Here is a 25,162-nt window from a genome sequence, read left to right as displayed (position 1 = left end):
CTTAGAGGCTGCTTAACAGTTGTCAGAGAATAGTCTGTTAGTCATTGTAGCACAAAGTAGCTACCCGAAAATTTGTTGAATACATGAAATGTTTTTGACAGAAATATCTGCATAATTGCTGTGTGTTATACATGCTCGTTATAGCCTAAAGGCATCTGTTTGAATTAGGGCTTTCCCCACCCCCCCGTCTGTATAACACACTTGCAGACACGATGTGAGTATTTGCTGCTGTTATCCTTTTAAAAAGTGTATCTCTTGACTCTCTCTGCAGCCTAAGCATTCTAGAGCTAGTTTGCAAGCAACATATAACCTGGAAGAAGGAGAATTAAGTTTGCTTTCACTGAAGCTCTAGTTTTGTAACTTGCTGAAAGTTCGTTTTGGAGAGAGGTCATTTTTGAAGAGAATAAAGAATTTCATTTTTGTGGGTTTTTTTTTGTAATCTTGCAATCTAACTGGTAATCATTAACTATATTTAATAAAATACAGCCTCCTTTCAAAAGAAATCCCTGACAATAGTACATTTTAAAACCAGGCACTCTTTCCCAGCAGCCCAGGGTGTTTTGAAGATAGGAGAACAAGGGAAGCACTTTCAGCTGTAACGTCTTGCAGGGCCGCATTTAAGTGTTTTGGGCGCTGTATTCTTGATGCAGCATCATATTACAGGAATATTATGAAAAAAAAGCAACAGGGAATTCTCAAACATGCCTAACACATACAGAGCTTTAATGTTCATATGGCTGGATCCATTCAACAAATGGGATCTGTGGGTCAGATGCGGTTTGCAAGCCACTATTATTAAGTCGTTTTACTTTTACCATTAAGTAATGGTTCCTTGTTAATATTATGAATGCGTGTGTTCTTTGCCTTCTCTGTAAATCTTTTGTTCAATTCTTTTTTTTTTTTTTCCCTCTTTGGCCGTACAAGAATGTGGGGGGAGGACATCCCTATCCACAAATCAAGGGCTTTAAATAGCCAGACTAGAGCTGAATGAAGGAAATCGGGCTAGATAACATCTTTGTCAAATGTCTGCCTATGAACTCTGCATCACACAATTCAAAGGAAATTGCCATTGTCCTGTGCAAGTTGGGTGAACAAAGCACGTAAAAAGTCCTGTTCTGGTTGCCATGCGCATTCCTGTGCGACCGGAACCAGAATCTCGAAGGCCACAGAAATGGCACAGCCTACGGGACTTGCGGGCAAATGAGAGTGTGGATTTGAAATGTGTGATGCAGACCGTCCGGTAATCATTCACCAGAAGGACACCTAGTTCTTTGATATAGAACAATGGAAATCCGAAACAATCAGCAACACCGCTGCCGTTGCTGTTATGACTCCTAGGATTACTATTGCTCCGACGATCACTACTGTCACTACCAGCACCGCCACCTTCCCTAGTGCGATTCTGCAGTGTTTATTAAGTTCTTACAGCAGGCAGCTGTGTCATGTAGTTAAGAGACATTAATCGATTTTTGTGGGGTTTTTTTATTCAAAACTTTTTTTTAAAAGATTTTATTTATTTATTTGCCAGAGAGAGAGCACAAACAGAGGAAATGACAGGCAGAGGGAGAGAAAGAAGCAGGCTCCAGTTGAGCAGAGAGCCCGATGTGGGACTCGATCCCAGGACCCTGGGACCATGACCTGAGCTGAAGGCAGAGGCATAACCCCCTGAGCCACCCAGGTGCCCCGACATTTATCGTTTTTAATCACCCCTACACACCAATAAGGTATCCACACTATACAAATTAGTCAATTGAGGTTTATGTTACTACCAAGTCACATAGCCTGTGCCTAGTTGATCCCAGACCTGAATTCAGTGGCCTTTCTGGCTCCTGAGCCGTGTTCTTTAGCACTGTCTTAAACTTCCTTTCCCTGTGTTTGAAGAGAATGGATCTCTGCAGGTACAAAGATGTCACCTCCAAACCCTTACAAATGAAACTGAGTTGCCTGGGGGAGAATTTCCCCAAGGCCAAAAGCTGCTTCTGTGGTACTCCAAAGCAGCTTCCGTATCCTGGAAACAGCAACTACAATCAAAGATAGCACCCTATAGACATCCCTCTTTAGAAAGAAACAAAGAAAGAAGGAGGGAAGGAAGGAAGGACTGAAGAAAGGAAGGAAGGGAGGGAGGGAGGGAGGGGAAAGGAAAGGAATGGAAAGAAAAGAAAGGAAAGGAAAAGAAAAAACTTACACCACCAACAGTTCCTCCTAAGAGCAGAGATACCTACCCTTATCTGGCAGTAAGCCCAGACATACCAAAACATGTATCATCTAGAGCCAGGACTTGAAGCCCACGGCATCTACAGAGAGACAAGCACTTCTTTTCAATAGACAACTCATTCACAGAGTCAGGACACTCCCCGGGAAGTGACAGGGAGTCAGAAGAGCAGCGTCAGACAAAGAGGGTAGTTATTACCAGCCAGCCAGCGGCCCCCCGCGCACCCGCAGGTTCTGCCCCTCTTCAGTGTAACCAAGCAGAACTCCACTTGACTCCCATTAAAAGTCAGTAGACATTTAGTCGGCATCCAGAATGTGGGCAGGAGCTCATGTTAGTTATTTACTACCCATCTCTGGCATTCCTTCTGGACATGACCAATGAGTTACAGCTGGTTTTTAGGCAGCGTGGCACACTCATTAACTAGCTGTCAGGAACAGCTACACCCTTCGGTCCACAACGAAATGAATGCAAATCTGGATTTACCAGAGGAAAATTCCAAACAGACCAGGAAAGCAAAAATCACAGACACCCTCTCCATAATAACTGGAAAACTGAAATGTGTGCATTCTACAAAGAAACGCTTGACAGAGACCAAAGTTTCATGCCCTAACACAGGATGAACAAGGCAAAGGAAACCTGTGCAGCCAATTTCAGAGTCAAGAGCGCACTTCTTACCACAGCCCTCAAAGACAGGGATTAGTAAAATGTGCAAAGCCAAGTCAGTCACGATGCTGTAGCCGTTACCCGGCTTCCTTTGTTCACAGGAAGTGACCCTCTCCCTAGCCTGCGCTAAGTCCGGTTGGTCAGAGCCAATCATGCGGCCCCATTCCCCTTGCAGGGCAGTTGGCTCGGGACCATAGGAAGAAACCACCTCTCCCATTGGATGTGGACATTCCTGGAACCTCCACCAGGAACGGCCGAGCCCATTTGGGGATTCTGAGGGAGACAGGCTGAGAATAAATCGAAGATAGTGGAGGAGAAGGATAGAAAGAATCTGAAGCCTCAGAGATTTAATCAGCCGAATTTAAGCTGCTGAATTAACCAATTCTGGAGGTGCATTTTTGTCCAGGCTTTGCGTCACGTTAGATAAATAACGTCTTTATCATGTCCATCTGCATTTGGGTTCCCTTTTGCACCCAAAAGCGTACAAGAGGAAATTTCTTTGGTGGGATACTTGAGGGATTCATCAGAATTTATTATCTACATCTTTATAAATTAGTTTAATTTCCATTAATCTTCCCCGCATACACTGATCTATAAGAAATATAGGGAGATAAAGTCATATTTAATATGTCTTCTCATGTTTTAAAAATATACCCATTTTCCTGTCTCACTTTTGGATCTGTGTAAAGGTAGCTCTCTTGTGTCCGCGATGGCCTTGCTGGGAGGAAGAATTGTTGCTCCCATGATGGTGATTCTCAGAGCAGAGGTACCCGAGTTCCTCCTGAATCCAGGAGTGTAGTCAGGAATCACCATTTCTAACCAGCACCTTTTACGAGATCAATGAAAGGTATCACTACGACTCCAGGAAGAGGACTTCTTCCACGAAATTTAGGGTTTAGAACTCAGTTAAAAACCTTTTTGGAATATTAACTTCATGCAGAAGACAGAAAGTATGTTAGCAGCTGAGCCAGGTGGGTGGGCGATTTCCCTGTTTGTGAAGACTCTCTGGGAATTTTCCATTGTTGGTGTGGTCTGCACAGCTTCTCTGAGGTTGGAGCATGGAGTGGTCAGCGTCCATAGCTCGGACTAGTAATTGTGCTTTAATGTAAATATATATAAATATTATACACATATATGCTGGCTTTAAATGGAGTGTTTTAAATTACTCCCTCTGTTTGGCAATGTGTATTTATATATATCATGGGTAAAAAATAAGTGTCATGGGTGGTCACATTCCAAAGAAATGAACACATGTACAAAAGCACCAGCCAGTGAATGGAGAGACCGTATAGAACAAGGAATTAAAGGCAGGAGATGTACAGATTTCCTGAGGAGAAAGCCACAGGGAAAGAAGGGGGGAAATGTCTGGTGATGTCTATGAGGGACCTATGTGGAAAGACCTGTATGGCATCTGTCTGGAAAGCAGGCATTTTTGTTCTTCCTCACATGTTGGTCACAGACCATAATATGTAATACCTAAGATTATAAACACCACAGATACAGGAAATGTGACCATGTATAGCCTGTGTCATAGGCACCATGGCCTTCATAGCTAATATTTTAAACATGATCACATATTAGAACAGGACAGGTGATAAACAAGAGGGAAGGAAACCAACCAAAAAGTTCATTAGCAGTTATCTCAGAAAATTTAGCCTTTGCCGTCTTGACTGAATTTTTTTTTTCCCCACAGACTTTCTGAAGGGAATAGAAGAAAGGGGTGAAGGAAAGTACACATATAAAGATAAGAATAGCAGGATGGGATTCTTACTTTTATAGAAATCTAGTGACAAACAAGATGCTATTTATATTTCTGAGACATCTTGAACTTTTCGATGAGAAAACTCTTTTCGGGGCAAAACTGTTATTAGGAAAACAGTCTTCTAATACTGATGTGTCCTTTAAAGATATTAGAAACATTCTTTTGAGCTACGATCTTTAAAATTATTTCATCAAGATGCAGTTTTTCTTCTTGGTTGGTCAATTTTTTTTTTCTTAGTGAAATCATTGTCCAAGAAAGCTAGATTTTTTTCCTTACTTTTAAAAAAGTGCTATTTTTGTGGGTGAGAGAAGATAGTTGCTTATAGCATGGATTTTTCATAAGAAAGCAAGCACAGAATAAGCTAATTGCCGGAGCAGTGTGGTAGAGCGGAGAGAACAAAAGATGTGGAGCTGTACAACGTGGGTTGACGTGGTTGCTTCATTATGTACTGGCCTTGTCATCTCTTTCAAGTCATTCACTGCTTTAGGGTCCCCCTTCTTCCATGTAAATCTGAACAGCGTTACTTGCTTCAGATGGCCGTTGTGAAGTCAACTAGACTGTACCCACTAAATCACTTTGTAAAGTATATATTGCTGTATTATCATCTGACTGATATAAAATGAAGTCTATGATCTAATCCTGAATTATAATTTAATAATGTTTGGGGACAAATGTTTGGGGACATCTGGGTGACTCCGTCGGTTAAGAGTCCAGCTCTTAATTTCAACTCAGGTTCATGAGATCGAGCCCCACATCAGCTCCACACTCAGCGCAGAGTCTGCTTGTCCCTCTCCCTGTGCCCCTTCTCCTGCACTCTCACTCTTTCTCTCTCTCAAGTAAATAAATAAAATCTTTAAAAATTTTAAAATATTTAATTCAATGAATGTGATCAAGAAGTGCCGTTCAGAGAGACATTTCTGGAATAGTATAAACAAAGATACGTGGTTTTTAAACTGGTGGTATATCAGTCGGAGAATTATCCATTTTAGAACAGTTGACCTGAGTTAGGTAGTTCGGGGCTTGTCTGAAGCTAGCTCCACCTGAGTTTGAAATAGAGATTTTGGAGACAAGCTGAATGAAACATTTGGTTTTCGGAAGAAGGAATAAGACGTTTTAATTTATGGATTCTGAAGAAAAGGACATTTAATCCAGAGAAAACCTTGACGGTGGATCCAGGAAGAAGGTATTTTATGGAAGGACCAGGGAGCTGCCTGCGCTCTGGAAGTGTGAGTGTGTGGAAGAAAGAGAACTGCCTTCTACAACTGTTTAAAAAATTAAAGGGTATAAGCTAATGTTCGGGAATAGTTAACATTTCTCGGATTGAATATTAAACTTCCTCCAAGGAAAACAACTCAACTGCTAAAGTCAGCGCTTCACTGGTGCCAAGAAAATACTGCTAAATTAGGGTTCTAGGAGAGATATGACTCAGTTAAGTATCGTAGAGCTCACAACCCATAAACTATTCCTTTGTAGTCCTTGAGAACCTAAGAGATTACAAATAAATTGACTGACTCTTTCCTTCAGGAAAGGAAATGCCTAAAATCATGATTCAGATTTTTAAATTCAATTTCCATGTGTAACTATTATAGCTGCTGGGAAATACTCAATACTCAAATCATTTTGTAAAACTATTTTTAAATGTTTTAGTCTAAGAACCAAATGTTCTTAGAATCAAAGAAATTTTTTTTCAAATTGAATAAATTTGACGTGTAATATTGTGTAAGTTTAAGGTATGTGGTGTGTTACTTTGATACATTTATATATTGTAAGATGGTTGTTGCTATAGCAACATATATTTCATTATATACTTATTACAGAAGTGTCGTACAGTATTAGTATCTCTATTCATTATACTGTATGTTGATCTCAGTGGTTTTATTTACTACTTATTACAAGTTTGTACCCTTAAACACCACCTCTCTTATCCCTCTACCACCCCATCTCCTGGTAGCCACTATTTTACTGTTGTTGGTTTTTTTTTTTTAAGGTTTCACTTTTTTAGATTGATATATAAGTGACATGATACAGTAGTTATTTTTCTCTGACATATCTCACTTGGCATAATGTGCTCAAGGTCCATTCACATTGTCATAAATGGAAAGGAGTTTTCTTTCAGTGGTTGAATAATACTCCACTGTGTATATGTGCCACTTTTTTTATCCATTTCATTTATTGATGGGCATTTGAATTGTTTCCATATTTTGACTATTGTGAATAACACTGTAGTAAACACAGAAGTGCATATATCTTATCAAAATCCTGTTTTCATTTCCTTTGGGTGTATACCCAGAAAGGATTTGTTGGATCATCTGGTAGATCTCTTTTTAATTTTTTGAGAAACCTTTGTTTTGTCTTCCGTAGTGATTGAACCAATTTACATTCCCACCAACAGTGTAAAGGATTGCCTTTGCACCACATCCTTGCCAGCACCTCTTCTCTTGTCTGCCTGATGACAGCCTCTAACAGGTGTGAGGTGATGTCTTAACTGTGGTTTTAATTTGCATTTCCTTGATGGTTAGTGATGTTGAGACTCTTTTCATGTCTCTGTTGGCCATGTTGATGTCCTTTTTGGAAAAATGTCTATTTAGTTCTTCTGCCCCCCACCTTTTAAAAAAGATTTTATTTATTTATTTATTTATTTATTTATTTATTTGACAGACAGAGATCACAAGTAGGCAGAGAGGCAGGCAGAGAGAGAGGGGAAACTGGCTCCCTGCTGAGCAGAGAGCCCGATGCGGAGCTTGATCCCAGGACCCTGGGATCATGACCTGAGCCGAAGGCAGAGGCTTTAACCCACTGAGCCACCCAGGCACCCCCTTCTGCCCATTTTTTAATCAAATTGTTTGTTGTTGATGTTGAGTTGACTCGTTCCTTATATATTTTAGATATTAACCCCTTCTTAATACATGGTTTGAAAAAAAAAAAAAAAAAAATCTCTCCCATTCTGTAGGTTGTCTTTTTACTTTGTTAATTTTTTCTTCTGCTGTGCAGAAGCTTTTGGGTCTGATGTAATCTCACTTACTGATTTGTTTCTTTTATTGTTTTTTGCTTTGGCATCATTCCCAAAAAATCATTGCCAAGGCCAATATTGATGAGCATCTTCCCTATATTTTCTTTCAGTTTCATGGCATCATGTCTTATGTTTAAGTCTTTGATCTATTTGAGTTCAATTTTGTGAGTGGTGTGAGATAGGAATCCAATTTCATTGTTCTCCCTGTTTCTCCTGTTTTCCAAGCACCACTTGTTGAAGAGACTATCTTTTCCTGATTGGATATTTTTGAATATTAATTGACTCTATGTACTGGGATTTAATTATGGACTCTATTCCGTTTCATTGGTTGATATGTCTATATTTTTGTGCCAGTACCATAGTATATTTATTACTATGGCTTTGTAGTGTAGTTCAAAATTCAGAAGCATAATACCTCCAGCTTTGTTCTTTTTTCTCAGGATTACTCTGGCTGTTGGGATTCTTTTGTGGTTCCACACAAATTTTACAATTGTTTCTTCTATTTTTACAAAGAATGTCTTCAGTGTTTTGACGGGGATTGCATTGAACCTACAGTGTGGTCATTTTAATGATATTAATTCTTCTGATCCATGAACATGGGAGGAGTTCCACTTTGTGTTCATCTTTTTCAATTTCTTTGAGCAAAGTCTTGTGGTTTACATTTTATAGATCTTTCATTTCCTTGGTTAAATTTATTCCCAAGTATTCCATTGGTTTTTTTTTTTTTAATTCTATTGTGAATGAGATGGTTTTCTTTATTTTCTTTATTTCTTTTTCAGATGTTTCATCATTAATGTAAAGTAATACAACTGATTTCTCTATGTTGATTTTCTGTCCTGCCACTTTACTGAAATTGTTGACTAATTCAAACAGGTTTTTGTCTGATTCTTTGAGATCTCCTATATGTAGGATCCTATTATCAGCAAATAAGAAGTTTTACTTCTTCCTTTCTAGAAATGTATCCATTTCTTCTAGGTTATGTAGTTTGTTGGCACATAATTGTTCATAGTAGTCTCATGTACATCTATAGTATATCAGTTGTAATGTCTCATATTTCATTTCTAATTTTATTATTTATGTTTTCTCTCTTTTGCTCTTAGTCTAGCTAAAGGTCCCTACAATTATCGTAGTGAATTGTCTATTTCTCCCTTAAAATCTGTTACTAACTGCTTAATATATTTCAGTGCTCATGTGTTGGGAGCATATATATACTTATATTGCCATATCTTCTTGACATTGACCTCTTTGTCATTATATATTGACCTTCTTTGTCTCTTGTTACCCATCTTGGCTTAAAGTCTATTTTGCCAGATATAACTGTGGCTGTGCTCACCTCCTTTTTCCATTTGCTTGGAATATCATCCTCCATTCTTTCATTTTTGAGCCTGTGTTCTTCTTTAGAGCTAAAATGAGTCTCCTATAAGCAACATAGAGTTGGGTCTTGGTTTTTTTTTACCCATTCAGCCACACTGCCCTTTGATTGGTGAGTTTAAGCCACTTACACTTAGGGTGATTATTGATATGTAAGGATTTACTACTGCCATTTTATCTTTTGCCTTCTGGTTTTTTGGTTTTTTTTTTTTTTTTTTTTTTAAGATTTTATTTATTTATTTGACAGACGGAGATCACAAGTAGGCAGAGAGGGGGGAGAGCAGGCTCCTTGCTGAGCAGAGAGCCCGACTCTGCTCTGGGATCATGACCTGAGCTGAAGGCGGCAGAGGCTTTAACCCACTGAGCCACCAAGGTGCCCCTCTCCATTGTTTCTTTTTCCTTCTATTTCTGTCTACCTCTGTAAGTTTGTGGCTTTCCATGTTGATTTTCTCAGTCCCCCCCTTTTTTGTTTCATGTCGCTACTCTAGATTTTTGCTTTGTGATTACCTCGTTTTATAAAAAATAGTCCATTGTCTGCTAATAGAAGTTTATCTTCTTTTGCTTATAAAGTCTCCATCCTTTTACTCTTCCCTTTTTCTATTTTTCATGTCACAAATTATCTCTTTTGACGCTGTGATTTTGTTACCAAGTTGTAGTAGTCATAGTTATTTTTAATCATCTTTTCCTTTAACCTTTATATTGTAGTTAAGAGTTTAACATACCTTCTAAAAAAGTTACAGTTCTAATTCTGATTATTGATCACCTTATCAGTATATTGTATACCTTTGCCTTTTCAGCTTGAACAGCTCCTTCCAACATTTCTTAGAAGGCAGGTCTAATTATGGTGAATTCCTTCAGCTTTTGTCTGTCTGGGAAAGCCTTTGTTTCTCCTTCATATTTAGAGGATAACTTTACCAGATAGAGTATTCTTGGCTGGAAGTTTTTATCTTTTAATATTTTGACTAGGTCATTCCACGCTCTTCTAGCCCAAAACGTTTCTGCTGAGAAATCTGCAGTAGCCTAACGGGAATACCTTTGTAAGTTACTACCTTTTTTCTCCCAGCTGCCTTTAGAACTATTTCTTTATCGTTGACTTTTGACACTTTTAATATAATGTGTGTTGGAGATGGATTTTTGTTTTGTTTTGTTTTGCATTGAGATGGCAAGACATTTTATTAGCTTCATGGACTTATATATCCAGTTCTTTCCCCAGGTTTGGGAAATTCTCAGCTATTACTTCTTTAAACATGCTCTCTGCTTCCTTCCTCTTTCCTCCTTCTGGGGCACCCATTATTCTTATCTTATCTCTTCCAGTGGAGTCAGTTCTCATAGGGTTTCTTTACTTCTTAAAATCTAGTTCTCTCCCCTCTTCCACTTGAATAATTTCTTTATTTCTATCCTCGAGCTTGCTAATTCTCTCTTTCATATGATCTGCTTTATAGCCAATGCATTCTAATGCATTCTTTATCTCATTTATTGAGGTTTTCAAGTCTCTAGAATTTATTTTAGGTACTCTTTTAGGATCTGAAGCTTTTTAGTAAAGTACTCCTTCTCTTTATTCCAGAGATCATTGTGTTAACGTTCTGAATTTTCCTGTAGCTTGTTAAATTTCTTTATAACAGCTCTTGTAAATTCTTTATCAGTTCGGCTGCCGATTCCATGTCATTGGGCTTGGTTGCTAGAAAATTGTCACTTTATGTGATACTGTATTACCATGGTTTTTCATTGTGTTTGATGAGAATTTCCTCTGCCTCTGTATATGAAGTAGGGAACACCTGTCTTATTTAGGCAGAGTTTTGTTTACTTTGATTCTTAATAGTTCAAGAGGCTGGTATTTTAGAGGCTTCCTTTTGTTTTCCAGAAGGTGGCATTATAGCACATGTTTTTGGTTTCTCTACCCAGCCAGAGCTGACTCCCCACTAAGGCTGACAGCAAAACATAAAAGGAAAACAAACAAACAAACAAACAACAACAACAATAACAACCACAAAATGTGGCAACAGAGGAAGAGACGTGTACTTAGCACTTGGGCTTTGGGTATGCCTACTGCCTGGTAGGGGTATTCTCAAGTGGGAAGGGTCGCAGTGGCCAATGAGCAGTCCTCTTGACTCTTGAGGCAGATGTCAGGAAAGCTTTCCTTCAGTTCTCTTTGTCTGCCTACTTCCCTTCCCTTTCTTTCCCCCCACCCATCCCCAGTCAGTGCCATCTCTTCTCAGAGAGAGCAAGCGTTCCTCCAGCTGCAGGGCATGACCAGGCAGACCCTCACTCACTGCCTTCACCTACCGCCTCCTTTGACAAAAAGGTTGTGCTGGCTCACTACTGGCCAGCTGCCACCCTCTCTCTGCCACCACTGTCTCTGCTACCTGTGGGCTCCACTGCCATTTCCCTGACTCTGACACCTCCTCTGCAGTCCAGTGGATCTCTCAGTGTCCTGATGTGCTATGCAGGACCACCTTTTTTCTTTTTCTCTTTCTCTTTCTTTCTTTCTTTCTTTCTTTCTTTTTTCCTATTATGGGATAGTTGTAAATCAGAGAGGAGAAAATAAGAATAAAGAATAAAACCCGGGGCGCCTGGGTGGCTCAGTGGGTTAAGCCTCTGCCTTCGGCTCAGGTCATGATCTCAGGGTCCTGGGATCGAGTCCCGCATCGGGCTCTCTGCTCGGCGGGGAGCCTGCTTCTCTCTCTCTCTCTCTCTCTCTGCCTGCCTCTCTGTCTACTTGTGATCTCTCTCTGTCAAATCAATAAATAAAATCTTTAAAAAAAAAAAAAAAGAATAAAACTCAAGCCACCATGATGTTGATGTCCCAAAGAAATTTTCTAAGTACTGATTCTAAATCTCTTTCATCAAAATAAAAATAATTAAAACTACTTTAAAAATCACGTTATTTCTGGGGTGCCTGGGTGGCTCAGTCGGTTAAGCATCAGCCTTCAGCTCAGGTCATGATCCCAGGGTCCTGGGATCTAGCCCCACATTGGGGAGGAGTCTCTGCTCAGCAGGGAGCCTGCTTCTCCCTCTTCTTTGCCCCTCCCCCTGCTTGTGCTCTCTCACTCTCTCTCTTTCAAATAAATAAATAAATGCTTTTTTAAAAATCACATTATTTCTATCATGAGCAATTGGCCGACCACACAAGAAAAGGTATAAATGTTATGTGAAAAATTGGTTATAAGTGGTTCAAGTTCAAATACAATTTCATATAACAACTACCTGAAGAATCATTCAAATATTAAGAAGACATTATATCTTAAATGGAGTTTCAGGTATGTCACCAACAAACTTGGAGTATTAATTATTGCTCATCTTCAATAATACATAATTTAATTTCCATTATCACATAGATGTCTATCTTCATCTAGTATTGAACATTAATTAGTCTTTCTATCTGGCTAAAGCTGACATTAGCTGAAGTATGAGCTTAGCCCACAGCATCTCTGCATAAGTGATTTACTGAAACCCAGCAGCATGGTGCTGCACACATTTATTCATTTTACTTTGGTGCTGTTAACTGTGTGTATATGCAGAGTGAACTAGCTACATGAATGGTTATGTGGAGAGAAAAAGAAATATATAAAGAGAATAGATAAATAATGAACCTTTTAAAAATATGTAGTGTTTCTGTTTAAAAACTTATAGAATAAAGAAATAGTACTGAGACAGATTAATTCTTTTTCTATGAAGTAACATTAATTTCACCATTTTCAGTCAGGTGAAATGTTGGCCTACAGGTAAATTTTGCCCCTAAATCTTGGAGAATCGTAAAAACTGAGGTGAAAAGTCAATTCATGAGACCATGTCTTCCTTTACCCACCTGTGTGTGACTGTTCACTTCAGAATGCCTTATATCCCCAAACCCTGCCATCTTCTATGAAATAAAAATGCCTCTTAAATACTGTAACTCAAGAGCACACCAAAGTATCATTTTAAAACTAACCAGTTTTAACATTACCTCCACACCGCATCTTTTTTTGTTTTGTTTTGTTTTGTTTTTTAAGCTTAATTATAATCTTTAAGTGGAAGCAAAGAAATATCTTTCCTATCTGTATTTTGTGTGTGTGTGATAGGAAAGAAATGATAACTTTTCCTCTACAACAAGTCTTCAAATTTCTTCTTACATCTCTTTTTCTTCTATCTCTACTTTGTCATTTTCCCTATTAAAGGGGGAAAAAAATCATGTTGTCTTTCTTTATTAGAGGAAAACTGTTCATGGCCATGCCTCTCTACACTTAAAATTACATTGAACATAAGAGATTACATTGCACATAGAAAAAAATAATCTAAAATTGCACATTGTATTTAATATCTATTTTCTTGTACATCCACCCTCCCCCATTAGATTCTAGACTTCTTGAGGCCAGGAGACATTTTTTATTTAATTTGTACACCCAGTGCCCCTCTGATTTTTGGTTTATCAAATATCAATTAGAATCTGATGAGCCAATGAGTAACTTCATCAGATTATAGAAGTTTGGCTTTCGAAACTAATCAAGACACTGAAAGTTTTAAAAGGTCCCTTGTTGATCTTTGCCCTCCATTCTGAAGGTGTCTGAAAGGCCCCAGAGGGAAGGCTAAGACTCCAAAGTACTGGCTCCCAAATCAGTTTTCATGAGAAGTGCTGTGGCATGTTAAGGTGCACACCCAGGCTGACGCTGATAAACACTAACTAGAGCAGATTGTGACTGTCCTCATCCTTGAACAGATGAAATGAGCCCAGCAGCAGTGAGGACACTTTGCTACAATAATCAAATATTTTTAAAATGATGGTTACTTTTTTCTTTTGCATGGAAGTCTAAGAGTAAAGCCAAGTAGAGTAAAAAAAAAAAAAAAAAGAACACCTTCCCTTCCCCCCAATACCCAGCAGAAATTCCAGAGATTTTGCCAAAACTCCCTATAGATTTATCACTTCTTAGGAGACTTTGTACAAAATCTCCTTTGCACTATAAGAGCCAGATGTTACTGTCAAATTGTAACCATCCGGGCTACATATGTATGCACGTTGCACAGTCATCTCTAACTGCACACAGGAGGCACAAGAAATAGAAGTTATGACCTAACTCAAGCTTTTTCTAAGCTGAAGGAAGATTACCACCAGCCAGTTATGTATGGTAGATAGTTTCTCTTTACTAAGGCCTCCCACCACTAGAGGGCAGGATCATTCTCAAGTGAGGAAACCAGGAAAACAAGACTGCCAGCCCAAGAAAAGTGTTGTATGCAACAGAGATGGGATCTGTATAGCTATAGCCAAGTCATCTCCTCACGCTGTTGCACTATTTGATCTGAAACAAATTCTTCAAACTTTAGACACACCATGTTCTTATCTAATTACCAAAAAAAAAAAAAAATTCTTAAGTAAATAAAATAATTTTGGACCACTTGGTGTTAGTACCCTGAACTTCACTCCCCTATGCTGGTGTCAGTAACTGAGAGTTGACCATTTTAAATTAAAGTAGAAGCTCCATTTTTCCTTTTAGAGCTTTCCTGGGTAGCCACCAAGAATTGTTACATACAAATTATTCCAGCCATTCCATTTCAGTGAAGACGTAAAGTGCAGAAGGTCTTGTCTGGGTATGAGAAGAGGTCGGGTAGATGATCACAAAGCCAGCCATGGTGTACCGGAAGAAAAGCTACAGAATAAACAAGATAACTGGAACGTCACACCTAGTATAAGCAAATCCTTTCTTTCCCTACAGAGTCAGGAGTACTTTGGTAAAATAAGTGTCAGGGTGGGGTGACATGGGAAATTGAGTACAAGATCTAGGTGCACAGAAAGTATAAAAATCTGTAGGGCATATAGGCTACCAAAGCCTAATGACGACTCGCAGAAATTATAAGAAGAATTGTCCCCTTACCTTGATTCTATCAGGCTAACCTATATGAACTTGTTGCTGTCTTCTGGGTTTGACCAACACATGTGCAAGTTCATATGGTTCAATCAACAGTGTAAGTCTTGCTGAGGGAAAGGGGATGCTTTGCCTCCATCCATCCTGGCGATACAGGTCTGATGCAGGATTTGCACTTAAAGATCAGAGACCTTTACATGACCTTCCCTGGAGCTCAAGTGTTCCATTGAGGGACCCAGGCGCATCCTTTTAGGGCAGGGAATGGGTTGCAGTGGATGTCAGATGAATGAGGCACTGACATTCCTGTCAGAAGTAACATTTTGTCTGCTTTCTGTTGGGGGATTCCACTGAAGATCTGATTTGTAAAAGAGGGGAAAGTTTCTTACACTTTTTAAAAACTGGTTCAAAACCTGTAGAATGTGCACATTTTGTTAAAGGAACCCCAATATAAATCTTGACTTCTGGAATATTGAAGTTTTAAAACTGTAAATCAGAGGGTCATGAACAAGTGTGTTGGTTACCTCATTTCATGAAAGGCAGGGAAGAATTTTCATTCTTGATGATGGTAATCTCCCTCCAGTTCAGTTCATGTCATATTCAAAGAAAATACATTCAAAATAGAACTGTGAAATTTTAAAGGGTGAAGGGCATATTTTCTCAGTACATGAATGAAAATAAATCTTGGCGAATGGTTATATACAGAAAGAGAGCTCTTCCCCTCCCCCCTTTTTTTTGCCTTTAAAGTATTTGGGACAAAGGGTGAAAAGGGATATTGTTCAAAACACAAGTAAAAAAAAACCTCCTGTAAGTCTATACACCACATGACATGAACGGGCTTCCATGGTTCATGACCATGTTTGAAGTGTTTATGTAGAAACTGGACAATTACTTGTGTAGAATCTGGGCTATGTCTACTTACTGAACTTGGTTGATGTTTTTTACTACAAATAACCAATTAATTTAGGCCAGAAAGCAGTTGAGGTAATTGAGAAATCGGTCAATTTATTTAATGACATTTTCTCCAGATGGTAGGGATACATTCTTCAGTCCGTTCAGGCAAAATATGAAGGTGATTGCCCTCATGTGGTTAAAATTGTAATCATAAGACCCACTTTTTCAATGAGCTGACTTAGGCATAAAGGACTCTTTGGAAGTCTAAAAACAAATAACATGTTTGACAAATGTTTTTAATATGATCCCATAGTTAGTTTAAAATTTGAAATAGCTGGGGTTATCTGTGAGATGTTATTTTGGGAGACATTAAAATCCCCTTCAGTGTAACTCTCCCTTTAAGAGAGTTGCACTGAAGGGGACTTTCGTGTCTCACAGAAGAGACGAGGGTTTTAAAATCCTTTTTTTAGTAAATAACTAGGGGAATCTGTCTTACTCTGTACTACTGTGAGAATGAAAAACAATCTACATGAAGAAAAGATTGTGCTAAGGAACAGAAGTACCTCTTGATTGAACAACGGTCTTAGGATTTCAAAGCAAAGTGGACAAAACCACCTCCCAGAGGCTGGCAAAAACAAAAAATATAATTAGATTAAAAATCTGCTGCCTACGTGAAACCAAAAGACCCATCTGTACAGAGATCCGAATGAAGGGCTATTTTCTTTCAAGGTCAACTTAAGACTCTTCACATAATGATCTTCCTTACTTTACAGCACATTGTACCTCATTTTTTTTTTTTTTTTTTCAAAATGAAGTTGGTAAACCCAATTCCAGCCTCATTTCATTTACTGTTTAGATTAGAACTAAAAATGAGCTACTAATGTCTAGGCCCTTTGTTATGGAGGATTTTCTTTCAATGCCTATCAGAAGGGTGGCTTAGCTGTCTAAGTATCAGCTTTAAATACCTAGACTCCGTGGAACCATAGGTTGGATTCTCAGGAGGGCTGGGGAACCCCTTAATTATTCTGAAATAGATGGTGTAGCAGGCCATTTCCTACACAAGTGCCCTTCTACAAAATCTTCAAAACCAAAATACTCTGTGGACATTAAAAAATTCAATCACTATTTTCCTTTTGTTTGGAGAATTACAGGTTCTCTGTAGGATCTCAGAACTCAAAAAGTATATGCTTTGCTTTTTTGTGTCCCTTGCACTTTCTTAGCCTGCTGTACCCTACACTCTGTACAAACTTTAACAATATTTTTTTGCAGAAAGATTGTACTTTGAATTTGGCTGACTTGCCCAATGTAAGGATTAATATGCAGAGAGCCACACTTTGAAGTCCGTGTGGTTAGAAAGGGCTTTCCTAAATCTTTCCGTGATATGTTCTAGTGATGGGTTCTTTTTCGTTCTCACGCTCTTATTTTAATATTGTATTAACCCAAAGCACTTGAACTTCAGAGCCTTTTGTTTTGGATGGTGATGTTATTTCATTCTGGCTGGAAAGCCCTCTTTTACCTACTGTGTCTGAGATGTTGAAATCCAACAACTGAGTGAGAGATTTGCATGACAAGCTTTTTGAAAATTTTAACTCTGTCTTAACATAAGGAACTCAAAATTTCAGTGAGCTAAGAGTTTGCATGCCAAGTCGACAAGGTGCCTAAAGTGTATGAACTTACCACATGCACAGACTTAGTAGAAACAGAGTCATCAGAATCCTCTAAGTAAACAAGTTAGAGGACTTGGCGACTTGTTCAATAGCACAGTCATCATGAAATCCACGCCTTTAAAGGGGACTTCTTTAGAGCCTCCACAGCTGGTAACGAAGGAAGAATCTCCCAGAGGTAGAGAGGAGATCAGCTGGACCTGTGGGACCTAACTCGTGTCCTCTGGCATTCATATGTTACCAGCAGCCTTGTAAACCAGAGCTGGTCCCTGTTCAGGAAGCCAGGGTCTTCCTCTGGCCATGGTGGCAATGGAGAATCCTAAGATCCCAAAGAAGAACGTGAAACTGGAGTGGAAATCAAAGCCACGCTTCTCCTGAATCGGATCTGGATTTGAATTGACTTTGGGGGGGGGCAGTAGGTAAAGGAAGAAAATGGGTTTCCTCGGAGCATTTACAGCAATTAAAAGAAGTAGAAGACTCAAGTTGTTTGAGCTTTAGAAAATGATCTTAGGGGAGGTGATTTCGATTCCCTATGCCTTGGTTTCCCTGCTCAAAAAAAAAAAAAAAAAAAAAAATGGAAATAATAAGGCATGGGCCGTCCTGGTCACAAAGGGATGGGAGCTGCTAAAAGAAAAAGGATTTTAGTTTTTATATGGTAAACGCTTGTATAAAATATGACTCATGTATTAAGAGGCAGGGAAATAGACTGCCAGCCACGCTAACGAGTCATAGGCATGGTTGCTACCTTTCAGTTCTTCTAGAGGTGCAGTGGCCAACCAAGCTCTTGACGACAAGAATCCTAAGAGGCAACTGGTTTCTAGGTGTCAACACTTAGGCCTAAGCTAGGAGATGCCCCGAGGAAGATAAGAAACTTGCGACCGCAAGTTTGGTGTCCCAGAAGATTTCCAGACTAGAGTTTGTTTCCTTTCCCTTTTTATGAATGGCTGTAGTATTACGCTTCCGTCGGCATTTTCTCCCAAAGCCATTCATAAAAATAAAAACAAAACAGAATAACAACAACAAAAAACTTGCTCGGCACCGTCTGGAGCCACCGGGTACCAGAGGCTGGGAAAACATCCTGGCAGCCTCCTCCCCAACCAGCCCTGAGAGCATTCAAGGGTCTGTTTGTTTGGTGGTCTGAGAAGTATGAAGTGCTGTGTGGAAGGCAGCTGGTAGGAGTTCTGTGACACGGACTAGGCCGGGAGCCAGGGCTGGCTGAGGTTCAGACATTGTCTTTCCCCTCATTGAAGTGTCAGGACCTAATTCATGGAAAATCGGGTGAGCTGGCAGCCCTTTCAGAGGATTTCATTGAGCCCCGCAGTGTGCAGGAGTCCCATGAACGTGGGATCCTCAGCCAAAAGAGGAGGGGAACTTCTGGGCAGTAGAAACCAGTCAGCGTGCAAGAATGTGTGGGGATTTGAAACGGTTTGGGAGTAAACATGTGTACAGGTGTCATCGGCAGGAAGAAAGAGAAGGAAGAAAGTGGTCTGTCCTTACAAATGACTCTTTTGAAATGAATACTCTCTCAGCGCACACTTTTGAATCCTAAGAGGCAAGAAGTCCTCATCGTCCTTGGTTCAGGACCACCTGGAGAAAATATCATCTCGCAATCTGGGCTTTTATGATGTCATCTCCCCTGTGATTTAAAGTCAAAGGGAAGAGCTTTTCTTTTCAGTGAACAAAAGTATTTTGTCGTTTAAAAAAGTTTTTATTTTGTTCATCTTAAAAAAAAAAAAAGCTCTGATGATTTTTATCTAACATTTTTTTTTTCAAGATTTCTTTTATTTATTTGAGAGAGAGTGAGCATGAGCAGGGAGAGTGGGAGAAAGAGAAGCAGACTCCCCGCCAAACAGGGAGCCCGATCCAGGTCTAGTCCCCAGACCCTGGAATCATGACCTGAAACAAAGGCAGACGCTTAATCAACTGAGCCACCCAGGTCCCCCAGCATGTTTAATACGTCAGCAATAGGACCATCATACCATCATAGAAATTCCGAAAGGAAGGAAAATGAATAGGAGCTCTATGCCCCGTGATATGGTGAATTTGCCCCAACTTCTGTTATTTGGGAGAACTGTAGTGATTTTATTTTTTTCACTTGTGCCACAAAGCTGTGTCACGATCCACCTCAGAGTGGCACAGTTGTGTTTGCAAGTCCTAGTCATGTGTAGATGAAAGAAGTAAGGCTCCTGTTTAGACTTGAGAGTGAGTACTGGAAGTAATTGATCAGAAAGCTCAGGCTTCATCTCCTACTCTTACATTAACCAAGAGTAATTTAAATATCTTTCGAATATTATCATTATTGGAAAATTAATTTAGGCTAGGGGCGCCTGGGTGGCTCAGAGGGTTAAGCCTCTGCCTTCAGCTCAGGTCATGGTCTCAGGGTCCTGGGATCGAGGCCAGCGTTGGGCTCTCTGCTCAGCAGGGAACCTGCTTCCCTCTCTCTCTCTGCCTGCCTCTCTGCCTACTTGAGATCATCTCTCTCTGTGTCAAATAAATAAATAAAATCTTTAAAAAAATTAATTTACGGGCACCTGGGTGGCTCAGTGGGTTAAAGCTTCTGCCTTCAGCTCAGGTCATGATCCCAGGTTCCTGGGATCGAGCCCCACATTGGGCTCTCTGCTCAGTGGGGAGTCTGCTTCCTCCTCTCTCTCTCTGCCTGCCTGTCTGCCTAGTTGTGATCTGTTTGTCAAATAAAAAAATAAAAATTTCTAAAAGGAAAAAAAAGCAATTAAAAAATTAATTTAGACTAGGTAGAAAAGCTTTCCTCAGATAAGAAAATTCTGTGCTACGTACATAATTTAAGAGCTACAAATGTAGGTATAACAAAATAGTCTGCAAATTAAACTATCAAGAAAGTGAACAGACCCACAGAATGGGAGAAGACATTTGCAAATCATATTCTAATGACACTCACATCCAGAACATAGCAAGAACTCATACAACCTAATAATGAAAAAACAAACTTTAATATGGGCAAGAGATTTGAACAGACATTTCTGTAAAGAAGATTTACAAATTGCCAATAAACACATGAAAAGATGTTCAACATCATTTGTCATTAGGGAACATCAACTCAAAACCACAGTGACATGAACTTCACACCCAGTAGATGTTTATAATTAAAAAGACAGGCAGTAACAAGTGTTAACAAGTATATGGAGAAATTGGGACCCTTATACATTGCAGGTGGAAATGTAAAATGGTGCAGCTGCTTAGAAGAACTGGCGACTCCTTAAAAAGTTTAACATAGAGTTACATGTATGACCCAGAAATTCCACTCCAAGCTATCTATACCCAAGCAAAATGAAAACATGTCTCTACTAAAACTTATATATAAATGTTCATGGCGTTAGTCACGATAGCAAATGGCAGGGGAAAAAAACCCAAATGTCCATCACCTGGCGGGTGGATAAACAAAATGTGGTATATCCATAAATGGAATGTTATTCAGTTGTAAAGAGAAATGAAGTGGGGATGGGAGCTACGACCAGGATGAAAATAGGTTCCAAATAAGAGAAGCCAGACACAAAAGACAATATATTGTAGGATTCCATTTACATGAAATGTCCAGAATAGGCAGATTTATATAGACAGAAGGCTGAGTTGTTGGTTAGGGATGGGAGGGTGACCAGGAAGGTAGGAGGGAGTGGGGAGTAGTTGATAATGGGAATGGGGCTTTTTTGAGAGGAGGTGAAAGTGTTCTAAAACTAGATTATGATGGTGACTTTAGAACTCTCTGAATATACTAAAACTTTGAATTAGGGGTGCCTGGCTGGCTCTGTCATTAACCATCTGCCTTCGGCTCAGGTCATGATCCCAGGGTCCTGGGATCGAGCCCCGTATCAGGCTCCCTGCTCAGTGAAGAAGCAGGCTCTTCTCCCTCTCCCTCTGCTGCCCGCCCCCCACTTGTGCGCTTGCTCGCTCTCTCTCTCCTTCACGGTCTCTTTCTGTCAGATAAATAAATAAATAAAATCTTAAAAAAAAACTTTGAATTATACCCCTTATGGGTGAATTTTATAATATGTAAATTGTAACAAGAAAGCTGAGTGTTTTTGAACAAAATAGCTCCTTTCACTCCTCCAGTGAATCCAAATTTTTTTTTTAAGATTTATTTATTTATTTATTTATTTATTTGACAGACAGAGATCACAAGTAGGCAGAGAGGCAAGCAGAGAGAGGAGGAAGCAGGCTCCCCGCCGAGCGGAGAGCCCGATGCCAGGTTCGATTCTAGGACCCTGAGACCGTGACCTGAGCCAAAGGCAGAGGCTTAACCCACTGAGTCACCCAGGAGCCTTGTGAATCCAATTTTAGAACCAATATTTTGTCTCTAGTTTGCAGCAGGTGTCTATATTTAAAACAGGTATACTTGATTATTTTCATTATGTATGTTTTCCTTTAAAATATAACAGTTCTTTTTGTTTCTTCCTTAGCCACAACAAGTCGTTCAGAAGAAGCCTGCTCAGGTAAGAGATGGTCATTATGATTTTTCCTTCTGTGAAAAAGATATGACCCCAAATTAAATCCTAATTAGAATTTTTCTAGTTTTGATTATGTCGGCATTACAGTATTCTTGCATATTTGTTGTGTCCTTCAGACAAAGCCAGGAATACAGAGTCTGAGATTGTGTCATTAAAAACTGCCTGGCTAGCTCAGTCCCTAGTGCATGGGACTCCATGGTTTTAAGTTCAAGCCTCACGACGTTGGATGTGGAGATTACTTAAAAAAAAAAAAAAAAAAAACCTAGACAATCAAGGCCTGAAGTATACAAAGTAAATATAAATAGTTTAAAAAGTAAAATTTTAATTTCTGTTCCTCATATAAAACAAATATTTAATAATCTTATCATGTATTTCACCAACTCTAAACATCAAATTTTGTCCTTTCTTTCTATCTATCCATATTCCCCATTGACTTGATACAGAACTTATTAGCTGAAAAATATATTGTGATTTATGACAGGAACACGATCTGTTTATTGTATTACTCTATAACCTTTGATAATCCCAAAATACCCCCAAAGAAGGCTGGGAACTGGGAAATTAAGGGGTCCCAATTTTGCAGATTGATGAACCCTCACGTTCTGCCTCATTGGCTGAATCACAGTTTCTGAAGTTTTGGCAACATCAAAATTAAGAACCAATTTTACTTCTCTTATTCTTTATGCCTGGTGTTCCTTGTCCTAAATATAATCCATACATAGAAACTTAAGAATCATATTTGTTGAGGAAGTTTATCTTGAAGGGAAAAAACTCTGAAGAATGAACTAGGCATGATTGCCAAGTATTTGATTTCTTATTAAAATTTCAGAGTATCCCCACTATTCTCCACTTCTGGGTTTAAAGAGGTGCCCAGGAGGGGTGCACCTCGGTGGCAGTCAGTTGAGCCTCTGACTCTTGGTTTCCACTTGGGTCATGATCTCAGGGTCATGGTCTGAGGGTCATGGAATTGAGCCCCGTGTTGGTCTCCACACTCAGCTCAGAGTCTGCTTGAGAGTCTCTCTCCCTCTGCCCCTCCCCTGCTAAAATAAATAAATAAATCTTTTTTAAAAAGATATCCAGGAGATCTGAATGTATCATACAAAACCTGCTAAAGTAAGTTGTTACCCAGTGCCATGGGTTACCAAGTTCTGTTCTTTGTAGAGCTCCTTCATATATTTTTAAATATCCATGGGATCTTTTCCTTGGAGGTCTTTTAAAATGTACTTTGCACCCTGTCCTCTTGGGACAATGGTGCCTTGCCTGGGAAAGACCATCCAAGCAATCTTAATGTGTCTAGTATTCTTTACAAATGCTGCTTGAAAGAAAATTGAATCTTCTAGACACATGTAAGCATATAGGAAAAATGTGTCAAAAATTACATGTGTGTTTTAAGTAGAGTAAAAGCAGAGTTAACATGAAAAAAGAATTCTCACGGCTGTCCCCATAAAAGCCAAGAGTAGTAGGAAGTACTAAAAATAAATACCCAGTGTTTGAGTGTTTATAAACAGTATTTAACAGAACAAAATATAAATAAAAACATTTTAAGTAGCCGATTCCAAATATGTTTAGCCTCTCATCCTTCATCAGTAAGAACTTCAAGAGGAAGTAAATTTAAAAGTCAGTCCATTTGGGCAAAAGGATACTACAGCATTCAGTGTTGCATCACTGGCTACGAACAATAGATTAATAACCTGTGATCTGTTAATGACATTGATTCTGTCTCTATTCTTGGTGTTGTAGGGAAGGTAAAGCAAACAAAAATAGCTATTGCATCTGAGAAATGTGTAATCTAGTTAAGAGGTTCTTAAGGTTGGCTGCATATTGGAATAACCTAGAGATTTATGTATATTGTATATTTAATATGTCCATTTACATAAATATATAAAATTATATATATATTTGTGGTTATTATATATATTTCAATATGAGGTATGTGTGTGTGTGTGTGTGTGTGGAGTTAGTCCATGTGAGCCAGGTGTAAGCATCTCTTTCAAATTGTATGTTTGGTGAAGTCAGGGACGTAACTTAAAATCCACTGTGGTGTGAGTATTTACCCCATGGAAACTGACAACTACTATGAATCAGGACCTTTTTTTCCCTGGCGAGCAAGTTTACCTACACACCACTGACTCCACCCTTCAGTGATTCTGATTGTTTGATCTAAAGACCCAAGCATTATTATTTTTTATGAGCTCCCCAAGTGATTCTAATATGCAGCCAGCAGGGGTAAAGAAGATGCTTAGTGAACACACATGAGAAGACATTTAAACATTTGTTGAACAAATGACCACAGAATGCCAATGTATATGAGGCACATAGTGAATACAGATGGATGAGTGGAATGGCATGTGTTACTTAAGGGGATAATTCCTGGAAGACTTTTTTTTTCTTTTTTAAGATTTATTTACTTATTTGAGGGAGAAAGAGAACGTGTGTGCACGTGAGTAGCGGGAGAGGCAGAGGGAGAGAAAATTCTAAGCAGACTCCCTGCTGAGCAGGGAGCCCAATGTGGGGCTCCATCCCAGGACCCTGAGACCATGACCTGAGCTGAAATCAAAAGTGGGCCACTTAACGGATGAGCCACCCAGCCACTTATCCATGAAATGAGGGGCCTATTCAAAAGTAGAGAGGCAGAAACAAATAAATCATAGGTGGAGATTATCGATGTGAGCAAAACTGATGGCAATTTGGTCAGTAATACACCAAGAAATCCTAAATTCTTTCCCAAGAAAATCAGGACTATCAAAGAAGGCACAGATGGATTGGGTTTGTCTTCACTGATCGTCCGGCTGTCTTACAAACTCCGCTCCAGATAAGCCCTCCAGGGAAAGAGTTCAGAGGAGTGTTTTTTGTGGGTTTTTTTTTTTTTTTTGCTTTTTTTTGTTTTTTTGTTTGTTTGTTTTGTTTTTTTAAATGTGAGCTCACTGGGCTTCCTAATCTATATTGTCTAAGGATACAGTGATGAATTGTATAAACATGGGGGCTACGTGGAAGTTCATGGAGGATAATGTAAATTTAACACTACATTCAAAAGGATCTCTTCCTTTTCCATCTGTTTATTTCAAAATACCCTCCCAGATGGCTTTTCCATGTGGCAGTCTGGATTAACTCAGGCTCATATCCTCTCTTCACCAACAGTACTTTGAGGGGCTCCGTTCAGACCCTGTTTTGAGGTGGTGAAGATTTTAATACAATTAAATATTTTACCTCTAAAGAAAAGGGCTCAGCGCTGTGTAAAGAGACCTAGGTTTTGCTTTTTGGCCCCATCACTGAGTGA

The 25,162-nt window shown here is 39.2% G+C and overlaps 1 protein-coding gene across 3 annotated transcripts in view; it reads left to right on the top strand.

The window, feature by feature from the left end:
• HMGA2 (high mobility group AT-hook 2) overlaps window positions 1–25,162 on the top strand; it is a 173,263-nt gene that overhangs the window by 101,699 nt on the left and 46,402 nt on the right. For all 3 annotated transcript variants that reach the window (XM_032854894.1, XM_032854897.1, XM_032854896.1), the window contains exon 4: window positions 21,838–21,870. In XM_032854894.1, coding sequence (XP_032710785.1) covers window positions 21,838–21,870 — 33 coding nt within the window. The remainder of the gene's footprint in view (window positions 1–21,837; window positions 21,871–25,162) is intronic.

This window comes from Lontra canadensis, unplaced genomic scaffold (assembly GCF_010015895.1).
Source record: "Lontra canadensis isolate GAN:19392208 unplaced genomic scaffold, GSC_riverotter_1.0 scaffold9, whole genome shotgun sequence".
Taxonomy (NCBI): Eukaryota; Metazoa; Chordata; class Mammalia; order Carnivora; family Mustelidae; genus Lontra; species Lontra canadensis.
Note: the sequence above shows the minus strand (reverse complement) of the source record. Positions and strands in the feature narration are given on the sequence as shown.